The sequence below is a fragment of the Rhipicephalus microplus genome, chromosome 9 (genome assembly GCF_043290135.1).
Source record: "Rhipicephalus microplus isolate Deutch F79 chromosome 9, USDA_Rmic, whole genome shotgun sequence".
NCBI classification, from domain to species: Eukaryota; Metazoa; Arthropoda; class Arachnida; order Ixodida; family Ixodidae; genus Rhipicephalus; species Rhipicephalus microplus.
Genome location: NC_134708.1, coordinates 81,527,074 through 81,550,857, shown reverse-complemented (window position 1 = coordinate 81,550,857; position 23,784 = coordinate 81,527,074). Strand labels below are relative to the sequence as shown.

General features: G+C 47.2%; 1 protein-coding gene across 1 annotated transcript in view; it reads right to left on the bottom strand.

Annotated features, from left to right (window-relative positions):
* Positions 1-23,784, bottom strand: part of LOC142771944 (uncharacterized) — a 42,845-nt gene that overhangs the window by 10,718 nt on the left and 8,343 nt on the right. The window contains exons 5-12 of the mRNA XM_075873952.1: positions 23,491-23,517; positions 23,272-23,298; positions 23,169-23,190; positions 21,718-21,803; positions 15,657-15,851; positions 13,108-13,330; positions 2,431-2,587; positions 891-1,003 (exon numbers count right to left, since the gene is read on the bottom strand). Coding sequence (XP_075730067.1) covers positions 891-1,003; positions 2,431-2,587; positions 13,108-13,330; positions 15,657-15,851; positions 21,718-21,803; positions 23,169-23,190; positions 23,272-23,298; positions 23,491-23,517 — 850 coding nt within the window. The remainder of the gene's footprint in view (positions 1-890; positions 1,004-2,430; positions 2,588-13,107; positions 13,331-15,656; positions 15,852-21,717; positions 21,804-23,168; positions 23,191-23,271; positions 23,299-23,490; positions 23,518-23,784) is intronic.

Below are 23,784 nucleotides of genomic sequence, written 5' to 3'. Positions count from 1 at the left end.
AGAGAAAGTCTCAAGGTCGTACTCACTCCTGACTAAGGCTTGCTTTCTAACTGAGGGACCAGTTGCGTTATGTAAATTTTATGAGGATACAAGATAAACACTATAAACATGTATTGAGTCCAAAAAACAATAACTTATGGAAAAGTGAGCACGCACATTTTTGTTCCACATTAATCACGAAACCACAAGTCTATATGGGTGACCTGTAAAAGAGAATATCACCAGGATAAATTGAGCCTTCTTATCTTGTTGAATAATATTGACGAGAATCGGCATACTGTTTGTGTTCATTAATATCGTGTCTAACGAAGAAAAACGAGCCCGTAAGTTTCCGTTTCTTTACTAAGATATATTACATGAGATGTTTGTACTGCGCAGGAGAAGGACGCGCAGGTGCCAGGAAAGAAATTTTTGGATGCACTGTATGCAAAGAAGTTACGTATCTTACGCAGTGATCTCTGAGCCGCAGTTAGTGCGTTCCCGATAGCCCTCATAGCGAATAGACGTCCGAAATAAATACTTCACTGTCCTATCAGAAGTGACGATTTTTTTTTCTACTACGCAACTTTTGCAATTTCTTTGCGTAAAACACTCTTCCTGTTGCACCTCCTCTCGCAACAATATATGGCTTCCACTGACGTAACTGAAAGCGCCGTGTTGGAGCACTAGCATGTGGGGAAGCCATGTCCCTGATGTCACATTAACGTTACGAAAACATCGCCTGCATGCTCTTTCTTTACTGACGCACAGAAACGTTCGTGCCGTGTCGTCTTCACACAGACGCAACTTTGTCATCAAATCCGCCATCATGGAGCACCAATTTCTTTCAAAAGCTGCGTCAGTTACGTCAAGCGGAAGCAATCTATATAAATGATATGATCTTTGCGTACCTAAAAACGTGCGTGGCGTGTTTGATCCACAGGTCACTGTGCATGGCAGCCACCAAGATGGTGTATGAGGGGCGTTCCGCGGTGCTCTTATCTCGCATCACCGAGGACACGGTCTGCGCAAATATCCCCCCGCGACCACAGTATACTCTAAATGTTACTGCTTCAACCCTTCGCAGGGCTTGGAGCTTCAAAACAACCCAGTCGTTTTCAAAACAGCAAATATAAACAGGCACTAGAGGAATTTCACCCTTCGTTAATCGTTCCACTTTGTTAGCTCTTATCGGTATGTAGAATTGAATTAGATTATAGGCATGTGAAATACATGCTGTAAAGAAAATGACGAAAGGTAGCAAGTGTAACCGAGTCAAGCTGGATTGCAGAAAATGCCATATGAAGTTCCTGTTCATCAAATATTGGCAAAGTTCGCGAAGCAGGAACTTGCAAAATAAATGTGGCCGAGAACATCGGCAACATGCAATGCTGCCATTATTAATTTGCACTTCAAATATTTCAAGGAGAAAATAAGGACCCATGCACTAAATATGTTCACTTTACAAAGCACTAGTAAATTTTTACCATTTGTATTATACGTAACTATGTTAGAAAGCAATTAATGCACACATTTATGGTCGGTTTCATCCTCAGAATGAATGCAAGCTCCGCCCACAGCGGTTACAGTCCAGACCAGGCAAAATTTCCATTCCCCACTAATTGCAATCGTTCAATTGCGTGACGTCAGGGCTGTTCACGTATTTAAAGGATATGGGTTGGCCTTGCAGACACTTGTTCATTTCAATAGCTTCCAGACGAAGAATTTTATTTGGAAAATTTCATCAAAAGTTCTGACTTCACTGTTAAGCCAAACGTAACAGTTTAACTAGAAACGACGAAATTTTAATTCATAATATGCATAGTATTTATCAATAGAAAAGTGCTTATGATTCAAACTGAAATCGCCAATCATTGTTCTGTTGCATAGATCGATAACAGACGTGCTGGGATTCTGGGGGCGGAGCATGTATTTATTCGTAGGTTGAAACCGACTATTATATTAGTTCTGTCTTTGAAGGTTCGTGACGTTATTGCGTTAATGCTTACCGGGGGACCACATTTCATAACATGTCAGAATTTTACGGCAGCACATTCCCCACAATTAGTTACATCTTACGAAGGCGTAGAGGGTACTTAACAGAAAAGCTTGTGTTAATAATATTGTCACGTGCTTGCTCAAGAAAGACGATGGCAGTTGTGCATGTGCCACGAAGGACTACGAAATGGACGATAAAGAAGAACTCGCTTGCGCGTTCTAATTAAAAAGATCGGTCTGCTTCTGGTGTGTCAATCTCTGCGGCAAGACCTCTGTTTTGACGTCGTGACAATATTCACGACCGTCTTATATTTTGTGTACGATGAGAGTGACGCACAAAAAGCGCTTTTGTAACATTGTTAGTCTATCACTCCACGACCATCTGAGCCACAATGATTGTTAGAAAACACTAGGTGTATTGTTCCTTCAAAGCGGTTTACATTTCAGCCTTACCTTCAGTATTTCCAGCAGCTGCGTGAACTTATCGTGAGAAAAATCAGAATACGGGGTGTTCAGGTATCCGAAATGGAAAATTCGTTGCTTCCAGAGGCTCGTCAGGTGGCCCTTTGTCGCAGGGTCGGACAGAATATCGTCCATTTCCTCAAATGCACTGAAAAAAGAATAACATTATATATATTTAATATCAATGAGAGCTAACGGACAATAGTGCCGAGAAAAGTATAGATGTTATTTGTAGTACTTATATATGACACGAAATGTGACAAAAGTAATGTGAACGAAGAGGTCTCTTTCCACCTCCACGGACCGAACCTGCATCCATTTATACTTACGCGTCCGATGCTCTGCCGATTCAGCTACAGCAATGGTCATCCCCCCGTTCACTTCATTAAGTATATCTATGCATTTTAACCCTGGAGTGTCAGTCAGCGCCGATCGGAACTATGGCGTTGGGTGCGGAACATTGTTTTTCTGCCGGCTGGCGTAACTTCGCACGCTATGTTCTTTTTGTTTTGTTTTTTACGAGCCGGCTGTCGACCAATAACCCGTAGAATACAAGTGGACGGAGTTTGCCAGAACTAGACCCTCGCTACGAATGATGTAAAGAGTAATGTTAACACACACACGCACACACACACACACACACACACACACACACACACACACAGATATATATATATATATATATATATATATATATATATATATATATATATATATATATATATATATATATATATATATATATATATATATATATATATATATATATATATATATATATATTGTAACAGACTAGAAAAGGGTAGAGAAGAGAAGCAGAGGAAGACGAAGAGTCTTGGCACGATCGCAGTGTGCTGCCGCAAAACGACCATCGTTCACCTCCTGTAAATAAAACCATCTTATAACAGCTCGCTGTTACAGTTGTGGTGGACGTGCTGGGTAATCGACACCCGAAGACGGAAGGTGAACCGCAAGTTCTTCGACGGAGCCGTCGCATTGCTGGACTTCCACCGAATCTATCTGGGCTGGACATGTCCCACAACGCAAATGAACACCGACCCCTCTCGACTTCTGCGCCGACCAGTTCGGCTCCACAACTGAGAGATGCTCGTCCCTTTGCCCGCAGACCAGATGAACACGTCGAGGCTTGGCTCATCCATTACAAACGGGTGAGCGCCGCTAACAAATGGGATGCCGCTTCTCAGCTTTTGTACGTCGTGTTCTTTCTGACCGATACTGCATGAATGTGGTACGAGAATCGGGAGGAAACGCTAACGACGTGGGATAGATTTGTTTCTGAAATCAAAGAGCGTTTCGACGACCCAACAACGATAAAGAAAAGAGCAGAACAGACGCTAATGCAACGCGCTCAAATGCCAGGTGAAAGTTGCACGACCTACATTGAGGAAGTCATAAAGCTATGTAGGACCATTGACTCCGGAATGTCTGAGGAAGACAAAGTCGGGCACATTCTAAAAGGAATCGCCGAGGATGTTTACAGTTTCCTCATCGCGAAAGACACCTTGACATCTGTCACCGATGTCATTCGTCATTGCCGCAATTTTGAGCAACTAAAGATGAGGCGCATCACGCCAAAGTTCGGCAGGCTGCCCAATGTGACGACCATCGCGAGCATAGACAGCAACCAGGCGCTTGATCTTGCAACAACAATCCGGCAGATTGTACGTGAAGAACTCGGCCTGTACGCGCAAGTGGCAAACCGCCCAAGCACTCATCCTCCCTATCAGCCACCAGAGTTCGAGCGAAACGTTGCTTCATTCTCCTCGCACCGAGTGGCGGAGGGCTTTGAGGATTCTGATGCCACACCTCAGTATCAGCCACGTCTATACGATAGAAGCCCTGCATATGACGCACGATCACGACGAGCACAGCCACATTCTTATACTCAGGGTTCTCAGCCGGACTACGTCCCGCTGCGGCAAGGACAGTACCGACCCTACTACCAAGATGCGACTTACGGCGAATACAGTGGATTCCAGAGAATGGCAGAAACCCGTTCTTCGCCTGATAACGAACTTCCTCGCCGACAGCAGCGGCCCAGGATTCGTTCCGATGAATACAGTATAAACCGTGACCCTCCCGTGTGCTACAACTGTGGTTTCACTGGGCATATTGCTCGGTATTGCCGCCAACAACGCCGCCAATCACGAAGGACACCAGCCATGTCTTCGCCACTAAGACCCGGTGCTTCATATGACCTGCGGACAACCGACTTGTTTCCAAGGGACCGTTTTTTGCACGAGACCAGACGCAGTGATTCGCCAGCATCCGAGCGGAGTTTGACACCACCATCCAACCGTTCTCGTCGCTCGCCGTCTCCTCTGCGTCGTTCTTCTCCGCCGCCGGGAAACTAGCATCCGCGGCCAATGGAGGTGAGGTCGCCGGACGGTCTTTTCAAGATATACCTCTGCCTATTGTTATGATCAAAAACAAAGTGAATGTGTTGATTGATGGAATACCGACGCTGGCGTTAGTTGACACTGGGGAGACTGTGTCTGTAATGAGCCTCGCCTTCAGAAACCGCTTAGGTCGCAAAGTTATGTTTTCATGGGACGATACAATCACCTTTCGTGGTGTAGGCGGCGAGTGGCTTAATCCTCTTGGTGTATGTGCTGTCAGTGTTTCATTGGCTGGAAAAGTATTTGTATCGGAATTTCTGGTTCTATCTCGTTGTTCGCACGATGTCATTCTTGGTATCGATTTCCTGGAGCAATGCGGTGCTTCCGTTGACTGTGGTAGTAGGGAAATATCACTAAACAATTTGTTTCTACCGTCGCTTTCCGAAGAAGACTACCGTGGCGAAGACAGGAACACACTTAGTGTGATTGATGAAGTGATAGCACCATCTTGGTGCCTGACACCCGTTCGAGTCTCTTCCACAGCGGTTGATGATGCTTGTGTTGACCTCGTAGTGGGGCCTCTGCGCAAGAACTGTTTTAAGAAGGACATACTTGTGCCTTGTTCTGTTGTGTGCATGACGAAAGGAGTAGCAACATTGTGGGCGCTGAACTGTTCTGCCACGCCGGTTGTGCTTCCTCGCGGGATGAAGATAGCTCTCTTTGATGAAGCCTTATGCAACTCGATAGCAGCAATAGCTACGGACATCCCCCCCTCTTCCTCTGCTTGTGATATTCGCCATAATGAAGATCTAATGCTCGCTATGATCAGCAAGACTCTCAGTACGACGGAACGGCAAGCGCTGGTGCGGGTCCTTTCCCGGCATGTTGCTGCTTTCGACTTCAAACATAGAGATGCACCCCTTCAGTTACCCTCGTCCCGCGCTCGTCACAGAATAGACACTGGCTCTGCACACCCCATCCGCCAAAAGCCCTACCGAGTGTCATCCTCTGAGCGCAAAGTTATCGCCGAACAAGTAAAGGACATGCTGAACAAAGGGGTCGTGCAAGAGTCGTCCAGCCCGTGGGCAGCCCCGGTAATTCTTGTCAGGAGAAAGGATGGTTCCTGGAGATTCTGCGTAGATTACAGGCGTCTAAACACTGTGACGAAGAAAGATGTATATCCCTTACCACGGATTGATGACGTCATAGATTGTTTGCATGCCGCTTCCTATTTTTCAACGCTTGATTTGGGGTCAGGTTATTGGCAAATACCTATGGAACCCGGCGACAAAGAAAAGACTGCTTTCATAACTCCGGATGGCTTATTTGAATTTAATGTCATGCCTTTTGGCCTTTGTAATGCTCCAGCCACCTTTGAAAGATTTATGGAGACAGTATTACGTGGTCCAAAATTGGAGATATGCATGTGCTACCTTGACGATGTTGTGATCTTTGGCCGTACGTTTGAGGAACATAACAACCGTCTCAGTCTTGTTCTCGACTGCATCGAAAAAGCCGGGCTGGTTCTGAATTCTAAAAAATGTCGCTTTGGCGAACGTCAAACTCTCGTGCTGGGGCACTTGGTCGACAAGGATGGCGTCAGACCCGATCCTCGCAAGATAGAAGCAGTGAGCTCTTTTAAATCACCGCAGTCCGCACGAGAACTTCGATCATTTGTCGGCCTATGCTCATATTTTCGTCGTTTTGTTCCACGATTTGCGGAGATCGTGTATCCGCTGACAAACGTCTTGCGACAGGATGCAACCTTCAACTGGACACCAGAGTGTGACGCCGCATTCTCACAACTTAAGTTTGTACTAACGTCAGCACCACTGTTGCGTCACTTCGATCCATCTTGCTCGACTGAGGTCCACACGGACGCTAGTGGTATCGGTGTAGGCGCGGTGCTTGTACAACGTCACAATGGCGCAGAGCATGTCGTGGCATATGCCAGCCGTTGCCTGAGCAAATCAGAACGCAATTACACAGTTACGGAACAGGAATGTCTGGCAGCTGTTTTCACTGTACAGAAGTTTCGTTGTCATTTTTACGGGAGGCCATTTAAGATAATTACCGATCACCATTCGTTATGCTGGCTGGTCGGTTTGCGTGACCCCTCTGGCCGCCTCGCACGTTGGGCGCTGCGACTTCAGGAATACGACTTTACGGTGTCGTACAAGAGCGGCCGTCGTCACGCTGACGCAGACTGCCTCTCCCGGATTCCTCTTGCGACTACTGACTGCGATGCTGAGAATTTTGACGAATGCCTTGCTGCTGTTACAAGCACGTTCCCCAACGCGGCTGATTTCCAGAGAGAACAACGCAACGATCTCAACTTGGATCCTCTTTTTGCCGCCGCACGTGCCTCCCAACACAGTGGTCGCTTTACGGTCCGAGACAAGTTGCTCTATAAAACTAACTACTCCAGACCTGGAGCACGTTTTCTTCTAGTTGTCCCCGAGAGCCTTCGCTCCGAAATTCTACGTGCCATGCATGACGATGCGACGTCCGGTCACTTCGGCTTCATTAGAACGCTGAAACGCACGCAGGAACGCTTTTACTGGCCCGAGATGTACGAAACGGCGAAGCGTTACGTCGCTAGCTGCGAGACGTGCCAACGTCACAAGCGCCCGGCCACCGCTACACCAGGTCCCCTTCAGCCGTTAACACCACCCAGCACACCTTTTGAACAAGTAGGAATTGACATTATGGGTCCATTTCCGTTATCTAACAATAAGAAGCGCTGGATAATCGTCTGCGTAGATCATCTTACGCGGTATGCCGAAACCGCAGCTATTCCCTCTTCTACCGCTGCATCCGTGGCGGACTTCTTGCTTCACTCCGTGGTCCTTCGCCATGGCCCACCGCGTGTTATTATCAGCGACCGTGGCCGCCAGTTCACTGCCGATGCCGTTGAAGAATGACTACGCATGTGCACGACACAGTTCCGTCATTCCACACCGTATCACCCACAGACGAATGGCCTCGTTGAACGGACAAACAGAACGCTGACCAACATGCTTGCCATGTACGTTTCTTCCAATCATAAGAACTGGGATGAAGTGCTGCCTTTTATCACGTACGCGTACAACACGGCAAAACATGAAACAACGAACTTCAGCCCATTTTATCTGTTGTACGCAAGGTTGCCACTAAGCCCTCTAGACACTTTCTTACCCTTCATTCTACACAATGACGACTCTGTATCAAACACCCTGTGCCTCGCGGAAGAAGCCCGTCGTATCGCTCGTCTTCGTACTCTGGCCTCTCAACGTCGTTCGAAGGAACGATACGACGACCATCACGAACCAGTTTTATTCGAAAAAGGTGACTTGGTGTTACTTTGGACACCACAACGCAAGCGTGGATTGTGTCAAAAGCTTCTGTCACGATATTCAGGAACATTTGTAGTTTTGGAGCGTCTAAGCCAGCTCACTTACGTAATAGCTCGTCTTTTGTCCAATGGTCGACGATCGAGCAGAACGCAGCTCACTCACGTGGCTCGCCTGAAACCTTTCCACCCTCCTTGTGCATCATAACTCGCCCTACGGGCTTCGTCTGATTGCGGGGGAATGTAACAGACTAGAAAAGGGTAGAGAAGAGAAGCAGAGGAAGACGAAGAGTCTTGGCACGATCGCAGTGTGCTGCCGCAAAACGACCATCGTTCACCTCCTGTAAATAAAACCATCTTATAACAGCTCGCTGTTACAATATATATATATATATATATATATATATATATATATATATATATATATATATATATATATATATATATATATATATATATATATATATATATATATATATATATATATATATATATATATATATATATATATATATATATATTGTCACGTGCTACAAAAGGTCTTCAACTAGGAAGAACTGAGCCGGCGGGGAGACGCACCGAAAACTGGCAAGATGGCTGCTTCAATAATAAACAACTGGCCAGAGCACGCGCTGCCCCAGAAAATCGTCTTCCATTCTCGCGGGCAGCCATGGCTTGCGCTCGCCGTAACTAGTGGCCAAGTGGCATTATTCCCCCTCTGAGAAAAAAAAAAAAGGCATCACTCTGATGCTCGGAAAGCACAAAGGCAAAGTCGGGGCGAACCAACAGAAAATACGCACATACACAAAAACAGCGATATGGTTCATGCGCAGTCGCACTACCGCGTGAAGTACGGCTTCAGGCGCACCACGTGGACAATCTCTGAGGAGTGCCTTCGCCGTCGTGGTGAGAAGGCGCCGTCAGGGACTACCTCGTAGTTCACATCGCTCACGCGTCGCAAGACTTTGTATGGTCCGAAGTAGCGACTTAGCAGTTTTTCAGACAATCCCTTGCATCGAACTGGAGTCCACACCCAAACTTGATCGCCTGGATGGTATTCAACTTGTCGATGGCGAGCGTTGTAGCGGCATGCGTCTGTATTCTGCTGGTGCGTAATGTGTAGGCGTGCTAACTGGCGTGCTTCTTCGGCGTACTGCGGGTAAGCTGCACAGCATCAGGAGTGATCAAAGCATCGCAATTGTGTGGAAGCATCGCATCCAGCATGATCTGGACCTCACGTCCATAGACAAGACGGAAAGGCGTGAATCGAGTAGTTTCCTGGACGGCCGTATTGTACGCGAATGTGACGTACGGTAGCACCTGGTCCCAGGTCTTATGCTGGACATCTACGTACATAGATAACATGTCAGCGATGGTCTTGTTGAGTCGCTCTGTCAAGCCGTTGCTCTGTGGATGATATGCCGTGGTCTTGTGATGGCTCGTGTAGCTGAGCTTGAATACGTCATGAATGAGCAGGGCCGTGAATGCTGTTCCTCTGTCTGTGATTACGCACGACGGGGCGCCATGGCGAAGAACGATCTGGTCCATAAAGAATTGGGCGACGTCGCAAGCAGTAGCACGTTGTAGTGCCTTTGTTTCGGCGTACTTCGTCAAATAGTCGGTGGCTACTACGATCCACTTGTTGCCGGCAGATGATAGTGGAAAGGGCCCCAGTAAATCCATTCCTATTTGATCAAATGGCGCTCTGGGTGGTTCTATTGGTTGAAGAAGCCCCGCGGGCTTTAGTGGCGGGGATTTGCGGCGTTGACATTCCCGGCAGCTTTTCACGTATCGCTTAACTGATGCAGAAAGCTTAGGCCAGTAGTATGCTTGTCGAACTCGAGCGAGAGTTCGAGAGGAACCTAAGTGACCAGATGTGGGCTCATCGTGGCAGGCAAGAAGAATGTCGTCACGCATGTCTGTTGGCACGACTAGAAGATAGGTTCTCTCATTGCCGTTGGAGTTTTTCTTATACAGGACCCCATCTCGCAGACAGAACGATGACAGACTTCGAGAAATACATCGAGGTGTGGACGAGTTGCGTCCTTCAAGGTTTTCGATAACTGCGCGAATTTCATCGTCCGCACGCTGTCGCGTAATCAGATCTGTTGTATTAAGGGCCCCAAGGAAACCATCGTCATCCTCGGTGTCGTGGCCACAAACTTCGACAGGTGCACGGGATAATGAATCAGCATCTTCGTGCTTGCGGCCCGATTTGTAAGCGATCGTGAAATCGTATTCCTGCAGACGAAGACTCCATCGTGCCAGTCGCCCACACGGGTCCCGTAGGTTGGCTAACCAGCCCAACGAATGATGGTCGGTCACTACCTTGAAGTGGCGTCCGTAAAGGTAAGGCCTAAATTTCATAGTGGCCCATACAACAGCGAGGCACTCTTTCTCTGACGTGGAGTAGTTGACCTCGGCGCGGGAAAGAGTGCGGCTAGCGTACGCTATCACTCGCTCTGTGCCCTCTTGTTGTTGTACGAGGACAGCACCAAGACCCACGTTGCTGGCGTCAGTATGAATTTCAGTATCAGCGTATTGGTCAAAGTGAGCGAGGACTGGTGGTGTCTGCAAACGCTCCTGTAGTTCAGAGAAAGCTGCGTCCTGTTCTTCCTCCCAGACGAATGGAACATCTTCACGAGTGAGTCGAGTGAGTGGTTCAGCAATCCTAGAAAAATTGGCTATAAAGCGGCGGTAGTACGTGCAGAGCCCCAGAAAGCGACGCACTGCCTTCTTATCACGTGGAACAGGAAACGAGGCCACGGCGGTACTTCTGTCAGGGTCTGGTCGAATACCATCCGCACTGACAACATGGCCGAGAAACTTAAGTTCCTTGTAACCGAAATGGCATTTTTCTGGCTTTAGTGTCAGGTTAGCAGAGCGGAGCGCTTCCACCACAGTCTGCAGACGCTTCAGGTGCTCCTCAAAGGTGGAAGAAAACACGACAACATCATCGAGGTAAACTAAGCACGTGTGCCACTTTAGACCGGTAAGAACAGTGTCCATCATTCTCTGGAATGTCGCAGGTGCAGAACAGAGGCCGAAGGAAAGCACTTTGAATTCATATAGGCCATCCGGTGTGACGAAGGCGGTTTTTTCACGATCTCGTTCATCAACTTCGATCTGCCAGTAGCCACTTTTCAAGTCTATCGATGAAAAATACTTGGCTCGCCGCAGTCTGTCGAGGGAATCGTCGATGCGAGGCAGCGGATAGACGTCTTTTTTTGTCACGCTGTTAAGTTTCCTATAGTCCACGCAGAAGCGCAGTGATCCATCTTTTTTCTTCACGAGCACGACCGGAGATGACCAGGCACTTTTCGAAAGTTGGATAATGTCATCTTGCAACATCTCTTTGACTTGAGTATTTATAACGTCACGTTCCTTTGCCGAAACGCGGTAAGGGTGTTGTTTTATGGGCGAGGCGTCGGTATACGTAATTATTCGATGTTTGGCGATCGGTGTCTGACGAACCTTCGTGGTGGAGGCGAAGCACTCTTTAAATTGATATAGCAGTTCACGTAGCTAGGTCTGTTGTTGTTCCGAGAGGGTCGAGTCGACATCGACTTTTCCAAGTAGTGAAGTCACGTCGCTTGGTGTCGGTCGAAGCCCGTCGTTGGCTGATGTAAATGCGAAGCATTCAGAAACGTCTGCGATAGGGTAGGCGAAAGCGATGGCGGTGTCACGAAACAGGTGCCGGTACTCGTTACTAAAATTAGTCACAAGTAGGGCAGAGTGTCCGTCATAAAGCGTGACGAGGCTGCGTGCAGCGCAGATACCTAGCGCGAACAAAAGCGTCAAGTTGCCTTCGGTGACAACCTCACCATCTCGTAACTTGTCAGACACCACATCAACTAGGACGCTTGAACGCGGAGGCAACGTGATGCTGTCGGCAGAAATGCGAAGCGTGCTGTCACGGATGTCGTCAGGTATGTCGGAGGATCCAGTTGTCGAAAACGTCACGGTACGCTCTCGAAGATCGATAATAGCGCCGTGCTCCCGCAAAAAGTCGACTCCGAGGATTAGGTCTCGGGAACAGTCACGAAGTACGAGGCAGCTGGCGAGAAACGTACGTCCCCGAATGCTCACTCTGATAGTGCACAAGTGCACATGCCGATTGGGGTGACTACGTGCCCGCCGGCAGTACGAATTTGTGCTTCGTACCAAGGCGTTACAACTTTCTTTATGTGCGCTGCTAGTTTCCCGCTTATGATCGAGTAGTCCGCACCTGTGTCCAATAACGCACTAACGTCGTGGTGACCGTCGACTACCACATGTATATCCAGAGAAAATCTGCTTCTGGCTTTCGTCGCTGTCGTCGGGGAATCGCTCCGTGTCCGTGCTTGCGTCGGTGGGGGGCCTTGCTTGCGTCGAGTGTCAGCGGCCTCGCCCCCGAAGGTCGCTGTCGTTAGTTTTCCCGCCTAGGGCTTGGCGAGCGCAAGCCATGGCTGCCCGCAAGAATGGAAGACGATGTTCTGGGGCAGCGCGTGCTCTGGCCAGTTGTTTATTATTGAAGCAGCCATCTTGCCAGTTTTCGGTGCGTCTCTCCGCCGGCTCAGTTCTTCCTAATTGAAGACCTTTTGTAGCACGTGACAATATATATATATATATATATATATATATATATATATATATATATATATATATATATATATATATATATATATATATATATATATATATATATATATATATATATATATATATATATATATATATATTCTGCGTATTTCATGGATGTTTACAATAAGTGTAGGAAAGTCATTGATGCTTGCACGTCGGCTTTTCCTTCGGCTGAACTTCTTCGCGCTTTAGCGTTCTACATGCGATTTACTAAGCGAAACAGCAATGTGCTTTAATATAGGTTCTCCAACGTAGCGGGGCATGTCTGCCAAGATATTCCCCGCGCTTAGCACATTCTTTTACGCGAGACAAGATTCAGCAGAGCCCCAGAGAGACTATAGTAGTTCCACTCACTGGTAGTCGAACCCGGCACCGTACTCGGTGGTCGTGTGCCGGGCGGCGTGCTCGGCAAAGCGGCGGAAGTTCTCTTCGAACGGTCCGGCCAGCTCGTTGACGCCGTCCCGCTGCAGCGAGTCGAAGAAGGCGAAGTCGCACAGGCCGTCCGCGGGAAGGGCCAGGCTCCGGTTTAGCTTCGTGCCCACCGTGCACACGAGGGCGCCGCGCAGGGAAGGACGCTCTGTGACGGGGGGGAGGGGGTTCTAAAGGTCAGTTCCACCCATTCTCCGTGAAAGATGGACGAATTGCGGTATAGCATTGCTTCGCCTGCGCCTCACTTGTGTTCATGTTGTGATTGCCTGCTCTTCTCGTCTGATTATGCGACATTATATATTCCGTTATGCTCTCGTCATGTGATTATCTGACTACTTCTGCGATTTAGTTATTTTCGGTTGTGCGGTCTTCTTCCCACTGTGCTTGTAACGCGAGATTCTATGAGCGTAAACTGCGTCTAACACCCGGAGATGACGCTTCACCTCCACTTCGCTCTTCTGCTTGAGTGTATTAAAAAATAATAATCTTCAGGCTTTTACGTCCATAAACAATATTTCCGAAGTTGTTACAGTGAAGGACTCCTGAAATTTTGACCTCCCGGGGTTTTTCAGCGAATACCTACACCTATGCACGCGGACGAGCCTCAAGCATTTTCGCCTTCATCGGCAAAGTGGCTGCTGCGTCCGGGACTCGATCCCGTCACGTGGGGGTCAGCCATCGAGCGCCACAACCAATGAACCGTCGTGGTGGGTTTTACGGGAGCGTGATTCTCGGCGCTGACTATTCACAATTGCTTCGGTGGATCGGGCAGGCCAATTAGCCCCTTGGGCGACGCTGACGTTCACGGGCAAGCAAGCGCTGGAATTCCACATGTACAGCCTACCAGCTTACGCGTAATAAACGTGGGACTTGCGTGACGCCAACGTGAGGCATGACATGCACTGCGAGATGAGACTACATGCGGGCAGTCCCTTAACCAGAGTTAAAAATTCAAGGATGACTGTCTGGGTGGGGTGTAAGATAGAAAGAGAAGGTGCACAAGACGAAGACAGAGAAGGGGCTTGAGATAACCGATATGAATTACGTGTGGGTGGAGCGAATGGCGTGTGTCACGTCTTTATTCGCTGTGTATGTGGTAGCTTGTTTCGAAATTAAATAATTTGAGTCAGCGCTCGGTTGTCTCAAGCGTCTTCTCTTTCCTCGTCTTCCGCACATCTGAATCCCATTTCACACAAAAGCACCGCAATTTCGGCAGTTCCTTGTTCATCTGTAAGCAAGAGATGATCGTCTTTCGTGGTCCTCTCATTATATTCCGTATCATATTTTAGTCATTTCACAGCAAGAGATAACAGCGAACGCTGTCATCTGTGGCTAAGTTAGCTCATATGATTTTTTTTTTTCAAGTAAGCCACTTAGCTGCTGCAGATGGTGCGCTGGAAAGGGGCACATTCACTGCGGTTTTCAGCTTCCTACGGAGTCGTAAACATTATACCGTTCTTATGTTTATTAAGACACAAACGCGATAAAAGTGACTAATAACTGCAAAAGGATGGAAAGATTGTACATACGCATTATACAAAGACACGGTTTATCCGCCTTATACAAAGAAACGGTTCAAGAAAACGTAGACATGTAAAAGTGGAAGGAACCTGAAACACAGAACAAGCGCAAAGTTGTCGTTTATAATAACTGTTGAAGTAAAGAAAATTAACTTGATTGTGCGCCCAAAAGCACGTTCATTTCACCCAGAGGTAAATGAGTTCCTCATCCTAGGTGACCGCCGCAGCCATGGCTTGCAGCCGACGCCCGAGCCCTTTCCTCGAGTCGAAGCTGGTGCTCAGGTTTTAGTGACGTAACGCCTCCCACTGGTGTTCTGGATTTTTTTGTAATAGGCTCTGTTCGTCTATGAGGTCGGGTACGTGGGCTGTTTGGACATTTCCATAGCAAAACAAAAGTAACATAGTTACACCTGGAACTGGCGTACAAAATACATATCGAACACGGCCTGAGAAGCAAGAGACTTGTATATCTATGTTATCTTCTGTTAATAAATTCAGCTGTGAGTCAATGCTCGTCATGAGTTCAAACTTGCTACAGCTTTTAAGATTTTTTTGTTTCTTTGCTTGTTTTGTGTCGTTTTTTGTAACTGGACATCCATCTGTTGAGACTATAGCATAAGTGAAGCGGCTGTCGCACTCCAGTACCAATATTCTCCTGAACATCAATAGCAGAACGTATAGAAGTAGAGTCTATAGATTACCAAATGTCTGGTTGTGTATGCGCAGAACCAGCATTGTACTGCTGCACAACACTTGAAGAGTGCCTAAGAATAATCGTAGACTCGTAAACTCTTGGACGTATATACGACCAAATTTAGTATTGTTCACTGCATGGTTTACAGCAGTAGTGGCGTCTAACTTGACTGAAAGAATTCTGTTCTTGTGAGACTAGAACCACTACTTCACACTCTGTACATAACTACACGCTGTACTTACAATCGCCAACACACTTACTAATTCTAGTTGGTCGGATGTGTGTCGCCTTGACCGTGTTGGTTATCTCCGGGGTGGCGCTAGTCTCTGGCTCCGCGTCTAAGGCCGCCGTCTTGCCCGTTGTTTGCACGCCAACGGGTTCGTTCGTGATGTAGCGCGGCTCGGCGGCGCTAGTTGCCTCTTCGGTCGTGCTGATGGCCGCAGTCTGACGGACGGCTGCAAGGCCGAACAAAATGTCAGCTAACGTTGCCGTTTTCAATGAAGACATTTGCCATATTTCGTATATCAGTCATCCCTCAAGGAGAGTTGACTTCAGCTTTCTAGAAATGTATTGTCACGGAGTCGTGACGTGGACAAAGGGAGCAGTCGACGCCTTCAAGGTGAAACGGAAACTTAGATTACAGCAAAAAAACGCACGCTGTACACTCATAATAGCAGTCAATAAAACTGAGAAGCGGTCAAACGCGTCGGCTTTTCTACAAGTATCATCGATGGTTCCAGCGTTATCGCTATAGTGGCCGTGCAAGTTCCAGAGCTATAATTGTAATTGCTCTCTCTCTATCTCTCTATCTATCTATCTATCTATCTATATATATATATATATATATATATATATATATATATATATATATATATATATATATATATATATATATATATATATTGTAAGCATTATTCATACGCGTCATCCTATATGTACATACTCATCATCATCAGTCTGACCTGTGTTGTGGGGCAGAGGCTCGGCAAGTATCTTGCAGTCAAAAACGTTGCCTTACAAGTGGTGGAGAGTGCTTTCCGGTCCCCTGGTCCTCTTCCTGCAGCAATTTTTCGTTATCTTCGACTACGAACCATCCCTGGAGCTCCGGTCGGGTCGCCGTCTGCGCAGTCAGCCTACGGTCATGTCGCAAGACAAGCACAACAACACGGCCCCACCCACCCCGCCTGCACCCCTGGGAATGCCTTCTTGGACTGTCACCGCCCCTCAAAAAGATCCACCGATGTTCGCCGGCCTTCGCGGTGAAGACGTTGAAGACTGGTTGGACGAGTACGACCGTGTGAGTGCGCTTAACTATTGGCATGATTCTGTCAAGCTGTCCCGCGTACCGTTCTATCTGACGGGTGTCACTATAAGACATGGTTTCTCAACCATCAGCTGGATTTCCCAGACTGGCCTACCTTTAAGCAGCAGCTCCGTCAGATATTTGCCAACCCTTTTGTACGTGCAGACATCGCCAAACGGAAGCTTGCTGAACGTGTCCAGCACTCCGGCGAGTCCTATACTTCGTACATTGAAAATGTTCTTGCCCTATGCCGTCGCGTCGACAGCTCGATGGCGGAGCATGACCGCGTTCGCCACTTGCTCAAGGGCATAGGCGCCGTCGCATTTAACGCTCTGGCGGCAAAGAACCCGACCACGGTCACCGATATCATCAGTACGTGTCAGCGACTCGATGCCCTTCAACTGACACGTTTACAACCTGAAACAGCAGATATCAGGCCAACGCATGACGGTGAGCTCCGTGTGCTGATACGGTCCATGATCCGTGAGTAGCTGCAGCTCCAGGCCACCTCGTCATCTTGTGAGCTCCGCATGACGCCTTCTGCAGGCAGCCTCCGCAACATTGTGAGGGAGGAACTAGCGTCCATGACGTGTGAGCAAGTTCCGAGCTCGCATACCACTCCAAAACCGACGTACGCTCAGGTGGTTGCAGCGTCACCTCCTCAGCAATCACCACAGTATGGGTCAACTATGCAGCCTTCAATAAATGTCCTCGCACCGAGAGCAACGCCTAATTCTTTCCAAGCCTGGCGTCCATCTAGACAAATTTGCTATTATTGCGGAATACGCGGCCACATCTCACGGTTCTGTCGTCGACATCAACAAGACGAAAGGCGTGGCTATGGTGACTTCGAGAGGGAGGAGTTTGCCCCTGCTCTACAACATCGTCCCCCATACCAACTGTACCAACGCCGCTCACGCTCTCCACAACACTTCGATGCAGCCAGTACCTTCCGCTCCTCGCGCCGTCGCTCCCCGTCACCTATGCGCCGTTCCTCGGCACCACTTCGTCCGGCTACCACGGCATCTGATCATCGCCCGGAAAACTAAACAGTGCAGCTTCAGGAGGGAAAGCTGCATTTTGCGGACTGCATCGAACTCCTCCGGAACGCCCCTCAAATGTACTTTTAGTGTGTATTGAGGGTATATGGCCTTGGTGGACACAGGTGCATCGCTCTCAGTTATTAGTGTGGACTTGTGCTCCCGTTTGCGCAAAGTGAAGACGCCGTATGATGGCCCTCCCCTTCGCTGTGCTAATGCGGTTTTTGTTCAGCCTTCTGGTTTTTGCACAGCACGAGTTTTTATTGAGGGCATCGTTCACCATATACAGTTCGTCCTTCTGTCATCCTGTACCAATGCGCTCATTTTAGGATGGGACTTTCTCTCCTCAGCTTCAGCCGTGATATCTTGCCGTCAGAGGGTTATTCGCATGTCAGATACTGCGCTTTCGTCTGATAACTATGCCCATAGCCAGCGTTTTGTCACCGCTGATGACTGCTTTATTCCTCCAGGTAATGAGCATATCCTGACCCTGACATCAGATAAGATCGGTACTGGTGATGTGTTCATAGCACCGTGTGGACGCTACATCTCTGGTGGACTTACCATCGCTCCTAGCCTGGTGCGCTTTCGTGATGGCAGAGCGTTAGTTACGGCAGTTAACCCCACTTCACTGCCTGTTGCACTGCCCCAGGGCACCAGTGTGGTTTGCTTCACAGATAACGAACCACTTTCTCTGGTGCCCCTTCACGCAGACTCGCCATCTTTCTCTACGAGTACTGATGACGATGCTACGACGGCTGCTTTAACAGCCACAATAAATCCCGATCTCATGTCATTGCAAAACCAAGAACTTTTGGGTATGCTTCAAAAACACAGCGCTTCATTTGATATATCTTCCAAGCTTCTGGGTCGCACCTTTGTCGCCATGAATCGAATTGAAACGGAAGGCAATACAATTGTACGCCGCCACCCATATCGAGTGTCATCCGCAGAGCGGAAAATCATCGAGGACAACGTTGCTCATATGCTCAAACGAGATGTTATCCGGCCTTCGTCCAGCTCGTGTGGTCATCACCTGTAGTGCTAGTGCGAAAGAAGGATGGTTCGGTGCGATTCTGCGTCGATTATCGAGCACTTAATAAGATCACGCGTAAAGACGTCTACCCAATGCCACGAGTCGACGACGCACTTGACTCTCTGCAAGGCGCTGAATTTTTCTCCAGCCTCGATTTACGGTCTGGTTATTGGCAAATACCTATGCACGAAGCGGACAAAGAAAAAACTGCCTTTGCAGCACCAGACGGGCTGTACGAATTCAACGTCATGCCATTCGGTTTATGTAACGCTCCTGCCACGTTTGAACGCATGATGGACACAGTTCTACGCGGCCTAAAATGAAAAACTTGTCTATGTTATCTAGATGACATCGTCATTTTCTCATCTTCTTTTCGTCAGCATCTTGATCGTTTGAATGAAGTTTTGACGTGTATTTCTAGTGCTGGACTTCAGCTTAACACAAAAAAATGCCATTTTGCCAACAAGAACATCAAGGTGTTGGGCCACCTTGTCAGCAAAGATGGCATTCGTCCGGATCCTGACAAGCTTGCTGCCGTGATACGCTTCCCTCGGCCAGAAAATCAGAAACACCTACGAAGTTTCCTGGGCCTAGCATCTTACTTCCGCCGCTTCATTAGTCATTTTGCTGCCATCGCGTCGCCACTGCACAAGCTGCCCACATCTGTATCAACTTTCGCTTGGAACGATGACTGCGAGCGTGCCTTTCAAGCCCTCAAGAATGCTTTAACGTTCGACCCTGTTCTGTGCCATTTCGACGAGAACGCACCTACATGTCTGCACACCGACGCGAGCGGCCATGACATTGGTGCAGTTCTTCTACAGCGGGATGCCACTTAACGGGGAAGAGTTATAGCATATGCTAGTCATGCTCTTACGGCTGCTGTGCAGAACTACTCTATAACTGAGCAGGAGTGCCTTGCTGTCGTTTGGGCCATACAAAAATTTCGACCGTATCTTTACGGACGCCACTTCATGGTTATTACAGACCACCACGCCTTGTGCTGGCTCTCGACACTGAGAAACTTGTCTGGTCGTCTCGGTCGTTGGGTGCTCCGCCTACAAGAGTACGATTTTGACGTCATCTATAAGTCTGGCAAAAGACACCAAGATGCAGATGCTCTCTCTCGCTGCCCCTTTCCGCTTTCATCATCAAGTACGTCAGCTTATTGCTCGTCTGGTGGGCAAGGCACTGCGTCACCCTCACATTATCACACCTTGCGGTTATCGACACGCCGGCTTCAAATCGCTACACCGACTTCGCCACACGCCAGCGTGATGATCCATATTGCAATCGCATTATCCAACGCCTAAATGGCGTATCACCTACTCCTAATGCTAGATTGCGCCGACAACTACGACAATTTAAGCTTGATAACAATGTGCTCCATCGTTATATTTACACTACTGATGGACACCACTGGGTTCCAGTACTTCCGCGTTCTTTACGTTATCAAGTCCTCGAAGCCCTTCACGACGACCCATGTGCAGGCCACTTGGGATTTCACAAAACACAAAGCCGCATCAGAAACCGTTTCTTCTGGCCAGGCATCTCTACCTTTGTGGCCAAGTACGTTGCATCTTGCCATCTGTGTCAACGGCGGAAGCGACCAACTTCGTCTCCCACTGGCCTTCTGCAACCTACCCCGTGTCCCGAGACTCCATTTGCCATCGTTGACATAGACCTACTCGGACCTCTCCCCATCACGCCAGCAGGTAATCGTTGGATTGTGACTGCTGTCGACCACCTGACACGGTACGCAGAGATTGCTGCACTACGCACAAGTTCTGCTTCAGACGTCGCAGACTTCTTCCTCAACGCCATTGTATTGCGTCACGGTGCACCTCGCGTCCTCCTGAGTGATCGCGGCAAGATGTTCCTGTCCACCATAATCGAAGCCCTGCTCACAACCTGTGGCACAGTACATAAGACGACGTCAGCCTACCATCCCCAAACTAATGGGCTGACAGAGAGATTTCATCGGACTCTAACAGACATGCTGTCGATGTACATCGCACCAAACCACAACAACTGGGATACAATTTTGCCTTTGTGACGTTTGCCCATAACACCGCTGTTCAAAGAACTACTGGCTACTCGCCTTTCTACCTCGTGTACGGCTGTTCACGGACATTCACCATCGACGTCTCTTTCCTAAATGTGCCAACCGACGCCTCGGCAACCATATCAGAGCAGTTCATCACAAGACTCAAAGAATGCCGGCAACGGGCTCGCCTTAATACAGAAGCCAATCAGCAAGATCGCAAGCAACGCTACGACAGCTCTCATCGCGACGTCTCCTTCAGTCCGGGGGATAAAGTGTTGCTTTGGACGCCCATTCGTACTCCAGGATTGTGTGACAAGTTTCAGTCACGCTTCATTGGACCATATACAATCAATGAACAAACCTCCCCAGTGAACTATCGTGTCACTCCCACCGACCTTTCTTCGGATCGTCGCTGTCGTGGTTCGGAGATTTTCCACGTATCGCGTCTGAAGCCATTCGTTCGACGTTTCGTTTCCATGTAAGACGCGTCTGGGCTGGCCTCTTACTAAGCGTGGGGGAAAAATAAGTGTAAGCATTATTCATACGCGTCATCTTATATGTACATACTCATCATCACCAGTCTGACCTGTGTTGTGGGGCAGAGGCTCAGCAAGTAAATATATATATATATATATATATATATATATATATATATATATATATATATATATATATATATATATATATATATATATATATATATATATATATATATATATATAGAAAAAGAAGCGGGTACACGTACGAGAAATCTGTTCCTTTATGACTAACGATTCGATCGACCATGAGACGGCTTTCCTTGCCTGTTGGTAATCGATTTGCACTCCACAATGGCGATAATATGTTAAGCATTACGCCCTTATCTAATTTCAAGGTTAGAGAAGCAAGTACATACTGCTAGTCAGTGCCATGGTGACAACGAAGGCCAACAGAATGACGATTGGCGCAAAGTACATGACCCACTTGGGTCGCTTGAGGCCACTGCGTGTGGAACAAGAGTGGTTAAAATATAATAAAGTAGGTTTCTGTACATCAGAGTAATAAGACGTTTGTTCTATTTTTGTTCAGGACTACCTCCGTGTTCAATCAGCCCCTTTTTAATAAGGGGAAAGCCAGTCGCATAGCAAAAAAATATATATATTCAAGGCGAGGAGAGGGTTCGGGAATGTTAAACCCTTTTTCTATTATGTTCGTGAGTACGTTTGTATATGTGCGTGTATACAGACACATGCGAAACTGTCAATTTTTTTTTTGGGGGGGGGGGGGGTTGAAACCACCCAGCTCCCTCCTCCCCTCCAGGCTACGTCATTGGTGAAGGCCATAAGTTACAATAGGAATGAAGAATGGGCTAGTAGGCATGGTAGCATGTTTGAGTACAACGCGAGAACAACGAAGACGGAAGAGTACATTTTTTCCTTCATTCCTTATTTCATTAATTCAGTATAACCATGGTCTTGTTCTGCAAACTTGGTGCATTTAGGTCGTATATATATATATACAAGGGATGATTGGTCAGCTGCCAGCTCGTATTAAGTTCCCCTGCTACGGGACGCCAAACAGGTTGATAAAGAGTGTCCCACACTCGCCGCCGTTGTGGCGCTGACTGACGCTCCCACATTTAATTCACATGTATAGCCAAATAAATTGGATGGGGTATAGTCGCCCTGGTATCAAAGTTGGTAGAGCATCGAACGCGTAATTCGAAGGTCACTGGTTCGGTCCCTGCCCACCGCAAGTTATCTTTTCATTCACTTTTATTTCTTCACATGTACTTTACAATTACTTGTAATAACTTCCCCTATACTCTCCTTCACATGATTGTCTGTTAGATCCCATTTATTGTGTCCAACTAAGTATACACTTCTTTCCTTCTCTCTTGTCTAAGTTACTTTTGCTCACTGTGCTTCTTCAGAAACAAATACGTAAGACAAACACACAAATGGTGAGCGAGCAGCTCTTTGTTCCTTTCTGTATTCTGTGTTTGGCCATTTTCGAAATATTTCATTGAGCAACATACGCCAGCTGCCTCAAGCTGGTACACTATTCCTCGTAGATTGCGTTTTTTTTTTTTTTCATGACTAGTGTTACCCCTGCTTATATTTTCCAATTATTGTGACGGAAAGAATACTCATATTCCTACTAACATCCTTATATATAACATTGCGAGTCTATTTTGTGGCTGGCAAATCTGGACCACGCCGGCTTTTGTTGCTTAAGTGGATTCGGCATGCCACTCGAGATGACTGCCTATTGCCTCCAAGAAGAACGCGAAGTGTTTTAGGAACTTTTGCGCTGTACAAGAACATACAGTAAGCCTACTGAAAGAAGAGCTTTTGATTTACTTACGCAAGTTGTTGTGGCTCTGTCACTATGATAGTCAAACACAAACGGGAAACAAAAGACGTCTGCAAGGTTTACAATATTTCATCGCGTGGCAAGCAGTACCTACCCGATGATGTCTGAGCGGTGTACTGATCTGTGAGGGAGAATATTTGATCACTTTATTTATTTATTTATTTATTTATTTATTTATTTATTTATTTATTTATTTATTTATATTTACCTAGTTAGTTAGCTTTTATTTATTTGTGCAAAATTACCTTACATGACCACACAGACATCGAGTAAAGGGAGCGTGACGAAAATCGTATGCACCAGAGGTACCTACCCGATGTTGTCTGAGCAGTGTACTGATCTGTGAAGGAGAATATTTGATCACTTTATGTACTTATTTATTTATTATTTGCTTACTTATTTATGTATGCGAAACTACCTTACATGGCCACATCGGCAATTAAGTAAAGGGAGTAAGGGAAGCGTGACAGAAATTGTATACACCAAAGTCATAAACCAATTAACTCAAATTAAGCGAAAGATATACTATAGAACACAGCACAGCTCTTTTGCTACATATCAGAACTCTTGTAAGGCAAAAACAAAACACAAAAAATGAGCAGAATTT